We start from the raw sequence: 11,642 nt of genomic DNA, 5'->3' as shown, positions 1-11,642 counted from the left end.
GCCGGGAGCCGCCCTCCCCCGGCCCAGCCGGGCGCCGCCAGCCGCAGCTCCAGCCCACGGCCAGGTTGATGGGGTGGCTCGATCTCCAGCCCGTTAAGTGTCCCGCTGGCTTTGCTGCATGTCCGGCACCTAATGAACGTTGCGGAGCCCTCTGGGTTAACAAAGCGGCGATGAGATGTGCTGGGAGCCCTGGAGAGATGCCTGGAGGATGTGCCGGGGCACGCAACAATCACCAGTGACCGCGGGAGCCCGGGAGCATCGCCGGTCTCTCCCAGGGCAGGAATCTCACCGCTGAAGTCCTCTGATGTGTGGCTCCTCCCCGCGTTGGCGTGATGCAGTTTAGCTGAGCACAACATCATCCCTACAGCTGGTTGGTAATTTTTTTTTTTTGGGAGGGAGGGGGGCTATTTTGTCCTATTTTTAGGAAATGCCAATATGGATTGGGAACTTTTTTTAGGTCTGGGAGGGAAAAGGTCAGCTTGAACAAATTTCTCAACCTGAGCTGAAAAAAAGAGAGGTGCAAAACAGTTTGCTAGCTGTTTTCCAGACAGATCCACTCCAGCTTCAGATGGCAGCTAATTAAAGTGCTGACATTTTAAGCCACGCTGATGCGAAATCTCTTGCTTTGAGCCAAGTCTGGGCCCTTTTCGGAGTTCAGTTCACACGTTTGCTGCCCGGAGTGCCCGGGAGCAGCTCAAGCAAATTAAGGAGAGGCGATGGGTTGTTTTTAATCTAGTGTTTTTCCTAGGGTGTGAGCAAGTTTTTAGCCTTTGGAAGAATACTGTAATGTCAGGCTGCCTGGGCAGAGATCTCCAAAAAAAAGCTGAGGTCTGTAGCAGCGGTGCCTGTGAGGGTGTTTTGAGTTTTGGCTCTGCTACGTGTGACCCTGCGCGGGCAGGGAGAACAGGGGAGGGGGAGTCCCAGCCCCAGGGGACGGGAGGTTGGGGACGGAGAGCGGCCTGTGCCCCAGACACCGTAGCATCACCCCAGCAGCTCTCACCTACACGAGCAGAGCAACACCAAGTCTGGTCATCCCATTTTCCCGAGGGCTGGAGATGTTTGGATTATCCCCAGGACGGGTGGGCTGCCGTAGTGCCGTGCCGTACCGTCTGCCGCCGCCAGCGCAGAGGGAAGACGCGGGCTGTGAGGCCGGGGCTGGCTGGAAGGCAGCGAGCTGCAATCAAGAGCTGTATTGTGGCTGTTGGGCTGCCTGCACGATGCGGCGTTCAGGAGACAAAGCGCAAAAGTCGGCACGGCTCAGCGGGGCTGCAGGAGGTGATTTGGGGGGAAGGAGCCGCTGGCCCTGTGGGGCAGGAGGGGGCTGGTGGGTGATGGGGAGCAGACAAAAGGGGGGAAAAAACCCACTGAACCCGGCGGCTGCAAACAGTTTCTGGCTTCAACCCGGTGTTGCAGGTCTTGGGGGGCTGAGCACGCCGCCCCACTAATATCCCCAGGCTTCTTCCCGGGAGGGACCCATCCGCGCCAGCCCCAGGGATGCTGGAGTGAGACAAATAAATACTGATGCAGGCAGGCGAGGGGGCAAGCGACGTGCGGAAGGGTGGATGGACAGACAGATAAATAGGTCTTGGTAGGCTGATCCGGAGCGAAGGGTTGATCAGGACACAGGAGGAAGAGCTGCTGGGAATGGAGGGGAGGCACCTGCTGACGAGGGGCTGCAGGGCTGACGGTGCTCCTTCTCATTCTGGGCACGAAGGGGCTTGTGCGGGCACTACTGGGGGAGAGCTTTCCTCCCAGAGTGGGTCCAGTGACACCGGTTTGCCCTCGCCCAGCGGGAGGTTGTGCCCAGGGAGGCAGAAGGACAGCCAGCCCCAGGGCTGGGAGTGGGGCTGGTGGGTCCCGCCGGGCTGTGAGGGGCACATGTGGGGATTGATCCCATGGGTGAGATCTGCGGTGTTGGGGGGAGCTGGCCCGGGGCGTCCCCTCGGCACAGGGGGCTGAAAGGCTCATTCATCTCCGTGCAGAGGCCCTTTTGCCATCACAGCCCCCAGCTGGCTGGAGGCTACCGCGGCAAACGCTGCCCTGGGATGAAAGGCTGGAGCTGGGATGCAGAGCTTGTCCCTGGTGGAGGCCTCTGGGGCCAAACCATCCCGTGGCTGGTGATTTGGGGACAGAGGGATGGCGGGTGGCAGGCAGGGTCTGGCTCATTGGGGTTCCCGGGGCACCGAGTTGGGCTGCGTTGGGGCATCTGAACCCCGGCTGCATGAGCAAACCTGCTCATCCCCTGCCTGCTGCAGGGTTAAACCTCCGCTTTTTTTGCTGGATGTGGGGCTGCAGCCCCCGAGTCCCCAGTCAGAGGTTTCCCTGCTCCCCCGTGGACCCTTCTATCTGCCGGTGGCTGGGAAAGCGTATGTTCAGTCTGCAGGAGAAAAAAAATCTTCCTTTGCAACGTGATGGGAGCTGGCAGGTTTCTGGTGTCGGCAGGGGAGGGATGGGGCAGCAGCAGCGTTCAGCCTTGAACTCGCTGTGAAGCCCCGCTCCTCGTAGCCATCCCTGGTGCGGGGTGGCCAGCGGCACGCTACCCCCACCGAGCCGGCACCCACGGAGCCCCGTGTGGCCGTGCTGGTCCCAGCGGTGGCACCTGGGCTCCGGGGAGCCACGAGCGGCCCTGTGGGGTCCATCCCCCTGCTCCTCATTTAAAAAAAATATATATATATATATAGGGAGAAATTATTTTATTAGCTCAACAAAGAGGCTAAGTGCCGTGGGCTCCGCCACGCCGCAAGGCTGATGCGAGGCTGAAGGTGAGCTGGGAGCCTCTCCCCGGCAGAGACATTTTCTGCTCCGTCATCCTGAGTTTTCTGCTCCGCTTTGCCAGACTGTTCCAGGGAAGGCGGCCGGCGCCGCACGCCGCGTTCTCCCAATGCCATCTAGCGTCTGCTCCGGCGGCCTCAGACAGTTATTTTAAGGCATCAGAGCTTATTTATTGCAGAATGATCTTTGAGGGCCGACAGGCTGCTCGGGCTGATTATTAACAGTGGTACCTGCAGCGTGGATAACTAACTGGTGGGTGCACAGGTTGAGCTTGATTATTTTTTCCATCACCCCCGTTTCGCACTAAAAGCCCACCCCGGCAGGATGGAGGGTGAGGATGCGATGACATGTCCAGGGTGATTAAAGTCTTTCAGCCTTCAGCCACTTGTCTTGTAGCCCCGACATCACCTGAGGCTTAATCACTCAGAAAAGTGCTGTCATGTCCTATTGTCACCGTATTGGGAGCACGACCTCTTTCCCATTTAGCTGCCATTTCAAAATAATATGACTTACCAGGGGACAGGCATGACTCAGGAGACTGGTAATCGGATATAAAGACTTTGACCTGCAGGTCACCCATTTGAATGACGCCAAGGTCAGTGGCAAGGGCAAAGATGTCATTTGCACGATGATTATTTGGCCAAACAACCCAATACAGGCGAAACTAGGCCCCTTTGTGGGAGTCAGCAGGGCTGAGGGCTGGGTTGGACTCTGCTCCCACTTTGAGAGCATCCCGGGACCCCAACCCCTCCCCGCCTGGGATTAGGACCAGCTGACTGCCCATGAGCCCCTCCAGCTTATGAGTTTGCCTTCCCCGTTCTTCCCTTGCCGTCGTTGCAGGGACATGGTCTGCACAGACTGGAAACGCTCTTATTTCTGCCCTCTTAGGGGCAAAGTGCCACAGCAGTATCTCCCCTCTGTGCCCCCCTCATGTGCTTCCCAGTACAGAGAAAGGTTTTGCAGGACAGATGTGCCCTGTCCCCCTCTCTGCTCACCCCGTCCCCTTCTCTGCTCACCACCATCAACTGCCGTGATTTAGGTCCCTGCTAGCCTCGTCCCCATCCTCAGCCACCGCTGACCATGCGGATTTATCTCCTCAGCAGCAAACCATCTCATCGAGTCAGTTTGATCCCGTGATTAATTAAGCTCTCCCTAGAAATGAGGTTCCTCCCTGCAGCCTCGCTTATAAATATTAGCAGATGAATGGGTCCTGGCCACGTTAGGTGGCCGCTGGCAGGCTGGGCCATGGGGGTTTGCCTGCTCTCATCCAGACGGTCCTTGAACACGGGCTTGCTGCAGGAGAGCCTCTGAACAGCCCCACTGTATCTGCAGACCACCGTCCTGGCCACGTGAAGGAAACCTGCACCGGGGGAAGCATTAATATCAGCGGCTCTCAGGGCAGCTCGGGGTTGATGCTGCAATGAGGCAGCAGAACTGCGGCCCCTGCGCCACTGCAGCATCCGTTCCGTGACACCGGGTCCAGACGCCTTCGCCAGGCAGCACCACTCTCCCTGGGGGCTGCAGCCCCCTCCTCATTAGCACTCTGCTGGGCCAGCAAGGAGGTTTAATTGCTGCGGTCTCGTTAGCAGTGCCACCTTAGAATAGCAGAATCATAGAATCACAGAACAGTTTGGGTTGGAAGGGACTGTTAAAGGCCATCTAGTCCAACCCCCGGCATTGAGCAGGGACATCTTCCACTGGATGAGGTTGCTCAGAGCTCCGTCCAACCTTACCTGGAATGGTTCCAGGAACGGGGCATCCACCACCTCTCTGGGCAACCTGGGCCACGGGCTCACCACACTTGCTGTAAAACATTTTTTCCTTATATCTAGTCTAAATCTGCCCTCTTTTAGTTTAAAGCTATTACCCCTCATCCTATCGCTGCCCTCCCTGATCCAGAGTCCCTCCCCAGCTCTCCTGGAGCCCCTTTAGGCACTGGAAGGGGCTCGAAAGTCTCCCCAGAGCCTTCTCTTCTCCAGGCTGAACCCCCCCCACTCTCTCCGCCTGTCCTCCCAGCAGAGGGGCTCCAGATCATCTTTATCACCTCCTCTGGACCTGCTCCAACAGGTCCTTCTTTTGCTGGGAGCCCCAGAGCTGGAGGCAGCACTGCAGGGGGGTCTCCCCAGAGCAGAGCAGAGGGGCAGAATCCCCTCCTGGCTGCGTTGCTGGGGACGCAGCGCAGGATGGGGTTGGCTTGCTGGGCTGCAAGCACACATTGACGGCTTATGTCCAGCTTTTCACCCCCCCGTACCTTCAGGTCCTTCTGGGCAGGGCTGCTCTCCATCCCTTCCTCCCCAGCCTGTATGGATACCGGGGGTTGCCCCCAACCCAGGTGCTGGACGCTGCACTTGTCCTTGCTGAACCTCATGAGATTTACAAGGACGCACTTCTCAAGCTTGTCCAGGTCCCTCTGGATGGCATCCCGTCCCTCAGGCATGTCACCACCCCACTCAGCTTGGTGTCGTCCACAAACTTGCTGAGGGTGCACTCAATCCCACTGTCCATGTCATTGATGAAGATATTGAACATTACTGGTCCCAGTACGGACCCACGACCTTCTCACCATCCTCCCTTTAGCTGCAGCCATGCTCCTTCCCCAGCAGCACTGCATGAAGTGCTTTGGGTGAGACCCTCCCCAGGACCCTGTGGGACCCGTTAAAAACGGGGTTTGACGTTTTCCCCTCTCCCTGCCTGCTGAGCCCCCGGCTGCGGTGCTGGGGCTGCGCTGGCTCTTCCCATGTGTGCTGGGAGACGGGAGGTCAGTCCCGTGGCACGTGTCCCTCAGCCACCAGCATCTGCAGGACCTCTCAGCGCCCTTCGCTGGCACCCCCCGCCAGAGGTGGAGCCCAAAAAGGTGTGGGAGCTCTCCTAGGAAATCTCTGGGGTTTTTTTTTGCAAAAGTCCCAAGGCGTTGGCAGTGTGGGGAGGTGGTGACCACCCGCACAAGCCCCAGGATGGGGGGTGAGGGATGCAGGGCAGCGGGGAGCGATGGGTGGGCAGATGGGCTGGGGAAGGGGGGGGCACCAGGGCTGACCCCGGCAGGGAGCAGTCAGTTTGGCTGCAACAGCGGCGGAGCCTCACACGACTTTCCCAGTGGTTCAGCCAACATCCAGCCCACTCCGTGTGTTTGGTTTTCACTAATCTGTTTGGGTTTTTTAATTATCTGCAAACAAGGTGCCGCCTTCTTCGAATAACAGCGGTGCCGGGGAGAGGGAGCAGCGGGCGGCCGGTCTGTGCAAACAGTGCTTCCCTGCCGCTCACCACCCGCTCGGTACCGTCACTCAGGACCTATTTTTCTGTATTTATCCAGCGTCAATAATGGGATTCCACCCCGCTAACCCGCGTCTGCATGCAACAGCACCGACAGCAGAAGCGACTCCTGCTGAGTTAGTGTGTAACAGCCTTCGCAATCATCTCGTGCTGCAGACCTGAAGGAGGGTTTAAATATAACGCGCCTTAATAAGATGAAAACAGCCCTTTCCCCACTGGTTTTTGGCTTGCTCTTTCACGCCGCAGGAGCCCTCGGGTTGTGTTGGGGCCCGGCTGTCCATGGGCTGACAGGTTTCCTGACCGCACCGAGCGACTGCCCCCAGCGCCATCAGCACAACGTCCGTATCGCTGCAGCGGCTGGAGGAGCCGGAGGAGGCAGCGGCTCAGCGCCGGCCACGGCTGCTCCGGAGCGGCTACTGGCCATGGGTGTTTGGGGTATGCCCACCAAAACTTCCTCAGCTGGACATCTCCTTAAAAAAAATCAAACTTTTCAGCAGAAAAACCAGCTGTCACTGGTGGTTTCACCTGATTGAAGGTGAAGCGGAGACCTCCTGACCTGCCTGGTCATCACAGTGCCTGAGGGGGGGGTTGCTGGGACCCTGCGAGTCCCTGGAGCTGGTGAAGCTCAGAAGATGGTCGTGGAGGACAGCGGTGTGCCTGTGGGGTCCTTCTCCAAAGAGAGGACCCAGACAGCTCACTCTTCACAGCATGAATGCAAACCACATTTCCTTCCTTGACTATTAGTTTTAATCCAAGCTGATAACGCGTGCTGGCCACGCGGCACAGCCCAGCCTGGCTACTGCCATCCCCGGCAGAGGCACACCCCATCCTGGAGATGGGCTGGAGAAGGCAGGAATGTGTCACTCGTGCGGTGTCGGGCAGCTAAACCTGCAGGAGATGCTGGCGAGGGATGGGAGCTGCTTTGAAATATCACCCAGTAACGCTCTTGGCTTCCCGGGGAGCAGAGCAGCCTCCAGCGGTGCTGAGGGGGTGAAGTCGCAGGCACAGGGTTTGCTGTGCCTCACATCTGCAAAATCTGTCAAGGAAGGGACCAAAAAAGCTCTGAATATTGGTAGTGGTAGTGGTGGTGGTGGTGGTATTTTACAAAGTGGAAAAACTTTTCTTGCAATTCCAAAACCTTCAAGGAAAAAGCAATGTGTCAGTGGCCCAAGGAAGCATTTTGCTTCTCTACAGCAACTCCTCTCTGATGATAAGAAAAGGGGTGGGCTGGACAGAGATGCCCCACGCAGAGCAGGCAGCCCCGTGAGCTTTAGGGCAGTGGCATCCTCTGACAGCGGGCGGGAGAGCGCTGGTGGTCCCACCTGTGACAGGCATCAGCACACAGCACCGGTGCCCTGGAGGGAACCCTGTGCCTCAGTGTGTGCAGCAGGAAAATGGGTATAATCCTATTTACCTGCCGCCTCCGGAGCTGGCTGCGGTGTTTGATTCATGTCAGGAGCTTGGCTGGTGACTCCTGGATGAATGACGCTATATAAATGCAAAGTGTTATTAATATTTCATGTTGTAGTGAAAATGTACTAATGGGGCTTGTTCCTGGAAGATAAAGTGCTGCCATTAATACACCTCCGCGGCCCCAGCACCGCGGACTGGCGCGGGCTGGCTGGTTCCAGCTGGTGGCGGGTGCAGCCGTCGGCACCCCCCTTCTGCCTGTGGGAAATGGAAATCTCCAGAAAATTGAAGCGGTGGGATGGCAGCTCTGGATGCAGGAGCTCGGTGCCCGCCAGCCCAGGGGCAGAGGATGCACTGGTGGCTGCAGGGGGGATGCGCTGGTACCCGCAGGGCGGATGCGCTGGTACCCACCGTGGCTCTGGCTGGATGGCGTCAGCCCTGTCTGCTGCTCGGGAGGGAGAGACGACGGCGGAGCAGCTCCTGCCTCTTGCTTCACCTCACTCTGTGTTTTTCTCCCTCCCTGTTTCTTTGGTTTGTGCCTCTACCAGGTATTTGTCAGGCAGATGGGGGTTGATCTCCACTTCAGCTGGGCTGGACAGCCCTGGGACACGCGTGTGGCCACTCATCTCCTCGTCCTGCCGTCACAGCAGGGCAGGAGGATGGGGGGGTGTCACAGTGGCTGTGCCCACACTCCCAGGAGGGCCGTTGGGTGCTGTGGAGGGACGGAGGAGTGCTCTGCCTGGAGCCCAGCACCAGCAGAAACTGCCCATCACGTCTGGCAGCTCCCCAAAAGAGGGGATTTTTAACCCAGAAGGCCACGAGAGCCCCTTTGGACACCCGCAAGCCTGGGGGTGCCTGGGGCAGAACATCCCCCCACCACCACCGCTGGGACGGGCGCTGCTCCATGCCCTCCCTGCCTGCCCGCGGGGGGATGCAGCCCCTGGGAACCCCCTTCCCGGCACAGCCACCACACAGCCATGTTAAAAAAAACCAACAAACAACTAAAAATGGGCTTGTTTGATTTCAAACTGCAGAACTCTTCCCTGGAGCCATCCGCAAACAGTGGTAATTTACTTTACAGCTGTTTAGATTTGTTTCTCTACATTTTTTTTTTAAAAAACCCAGCGGAATTGCAAATGAAATGTGTGTTTGCTCCTCAAATGACTCCAGCTGTACCTGAGCTCTTGCACCCCACGCAGCAGCACCCGCTCCTCGGACCCCCACCCGTCTGACACCCCCCCGGCTCTGTGCTCCTCGCTGCCCCCCAGAGCTGCGAGCTGGGGGTCAGGCCTCAAAGAGGGGGGTCTCATCTCGGGAGGGCTCTGGTGACAGGAAGGGGGTGACAGGGACAGGACAGGGAACTGCTGGAGAGGGTCCAGCAAAGGGCAACAAAGATGATGAGGGGATTGGAACATCTCTCATATGGAGAAAGGCTGAGGGACTTGGGTCTCTTTAGTCTAGAGAAAAGAAGATTGAGGGAGGATCTTATTAATACTTACAAATACTTAACGGGAGGATGCCAGGGGGATGGGAGCAGTCTTTTTTCAGTGGCGCCCAGTGATAGGACGAGGGGGAATGGGCATAAACTTGAACATAGGAAGTTCCATCTTAACATGAGGAGGAACTTCTTTACTTTGAGGGTAGCGGAGCACTGGCACAGGCTGCCCAGAGAGGTGGTGGAGTCTCCCACTCTGGAGACATTCCAACCCCGCCTGGACGCTGTCCTGTGCAACGTGCTGTAGGTGACCCTGCTCTGGCAGGGGGGATGGACTAGATGATCTCCAGAGGTCCCTTGCAACCCTGACCAGTCTGTGATTCTGTGATGGGGAAGAGACTTGAGCCAGCTTGCAGGTGAGGGGAGTTAATTAATTCCCGGCGAAATAATCAACTGCCGCCCACTCGTCAGAAGGTGGGGAGGGATAAAGGCTCTTCTTAAGTTATTGCCACGGTGCAAAGTTTGGGTAGAAAGGGATTATAAAGGGAGGTGTTTGGATGAGCAGCTCCCAGTGCCTCGGGCGGGGGGGTCCCAGGGCTTTGGCCACGTCAGGTCTGGGCAAGCAAAGGCAGCCGCAGGAAGGGGGTGAAGGGACCCCAAACCGTGCTGGGCACCCTGGCATCCCTGCAGCAGCTCGCCCCGAGCGCCCACCCTGCTGTGGAGCAGCCGACGCAGCCCTTCCCCGCACACTGGCAGGATCGGGCCCCGCATGCTGCGGGTCAGCCCTTTACCCCGGGTAATCTGTCAGCTTATGGGGCACGTGGGGACCTGCCTCGAACCCCGTCCCTTCCCTCTGGGAATCTCCTCCTTGCTCCCAGGAGCCCAGGGATGACTCACGCGGCGCCGGTGTCTCTCACACCGGGCGATGCGCTCCTGCCGTGGGCAAGCACCGACCGGCACCAGCGCCGGCCTCAGCAGAGGGACACCCCGCAGGTAAGCGGCATGAAAACCCCCCTCAGCTGCAGCCCCCCGGCCCTGGCGAGGTGGTGCTGGGGCTGGGGAAGGTGCGTCGGCCGCAGGGAGCGCAGCGCAGAGCCCGACCCGCTGCGGGGGCAATGGCGTATCCTGTGCTGCTGCCAGAAGCGTGCATGGGGAAGGACAAATTCGGGGTTTCTGTGTGTCCTCCCAGGGATCGCCCCGGCGAGACGGGAGCTGCCGGCTCCCACGGGAGGTACGTGCCCGGGGAGCACCTGCGGTCGCCCCAGTGCTGTGAGCATTGCACGGGCCGGGCTGTGCGGAGCAGTGGGATGTGTCCACCCCCAAAAGCTCTGCCAGCAAGGGGGAATCTTGTCATTTTACTGATAAGTAAAATGTTTAAGCAGAGTCGGTGCCAAACGCAGTGCCCGGAGTCTCACTCGGCAGCAGCTCTGCACCGCAGAGGGTGCGTTTATCCGGCACGATGCAATCCAGGGTCAAACCAGCTGCTGGGGTTCCTGGCGCTGGTATGGGGTGATTGGCGCAGGGCTCATCCTGCGCTGCCCGGGCGGGAGAGCGGAGGCGACGGCAGATTCCAGCGATGGGAGAGGACGCGGCGGTGGAGCCGCAGAGCTGCCGGGTGAGTCATGCCCCGGCTGCTCCTATTTGTTGTCTGCCTGGGCCAGGCCTGGCAACGTAAGGAAAATTAATAACAAATACCTGGGTAACGAGGCGAGAGATGGAGTGGGCGGTGCAGGACGGCAGCGGGCTGAGCGGGGCATGGACCATAGTTGGCAGTGGTTGAAGGATGCTTTTGCCGCGGCAGAACCAGGAAGCTTTGCCGGATCCCCGTGACACCGCAGGGGGGGACGGTGCTCTGCAGAGACACATTGCCGGTACCAGGTCTGTGCTGAGGCACGCATCCGTGCGTGTCCCTGCGTGCCAGCAAAAGCCAAGACGGTTCCCCAAGGCCACCCGGGCAGGAGCACGCCTCAGTGCTTTGGGACACACAGGTGCTCCGATGGGGACTTCTCGCGGATTCATTGGAGTCGCTGTGTCTTCTCTCTCCTCGCAGGCTTGCTAACAGTATCAGGGGACCATGAACTGGGGGGTGTTCGAAGGGCTCCTCAGTGGGGTCAACAAGTACTCCACAGCCTTCGGCCGCATCTGGCTTTCCCTCGTCTTCATCTTTCGTCTGCTGGTCTACGTGGTGGCGGCCGAGCGGGTCTGGAGCGATGACCACAAGGACTTTGACTGCAACACGCGGCAGCCGGGCTGCACCAACGTCTGCTTTGACCACTTCTTCCCCGTCTCCCACATCCGCCTTTGGGCCCTGCAGCTCATCCTGGTGACCTGTCCGTCCCTCCTGGTCATCATGCACGTGGCCTACCGGGAAGCCAAGGCACAGAGGCACCACGCTGCCAGCGGGGACAACTGCCGCTGCATTTACCCTAACCCCGGCAAGAAGCGGGGGGGGCTGTGGTGGACCTACCTGCTCAGCCTCATCTTCAAGGCCGGGGTAGATGTGGTCTTCCTCTACATCTTCTACCGCTTCTACAGGAACTACACCCTGCCCCGGTTGGTGAAGTGCGAGCTGCCCCCCTGCCCCAACGTGGTGGACTGCTTCATCTCCCGGCCCACTGAGAAGACCATCTTTACCCTCTTCATGGTGGTCACCACCTGCATCTGTGTCATGCTGAGCCTTGTTGAGGCTGCCTACCTCATCGGCAAGCGGTGCCGCGAGTGCCTTCTGGCCGGCGGGGGGGGCCGCCGGCGGCAC

At 59.0% G+C, this 11,642-nt stretch overlaps 1 protein-coding gene across 1 annotated transcript in view; it reads left to right on the top strand.

The window, feature by feature from the left end:
* Window positions 1-10,961: 10,961 nt before the first annotated feature.
* The window catches only part of GJB5 (gap junction protein, beta 5, 31.1kDa), a 905-nt gene continuing 224 nt past the window's right edge, over window positions 10,962-11,642 (top strand). The window contains exon 1 of the mRNA XM_009890602.1: window positions 10,962-11,641. Coding sequence (XP_009888904.1) covers window positions 10,962-11,641 — 680 coding nt within the window. The remainder of the gene's footprint in view (window position 11,642) is intronic.

Source organism: Charadrius vociferus, unplaced genomic scaffold (genome assembly GCF_000708025.1).
Source record: "Charadrius vociferus isolate BGI_N301 unplaced genomic scaffold, ASM70802v2 scaffold1578, whole genome shotgun sequence".
NCBI lineage: Eukaryota > Metazoa > Chordata > Aves > Charadriiformes > Charadriidae > Charadrius > Charadrius vociferus.
Note: the sequence above shows the minus strand (reverse complement) of the source record. Positions and strands in the feature narration are given on the sequence as shown.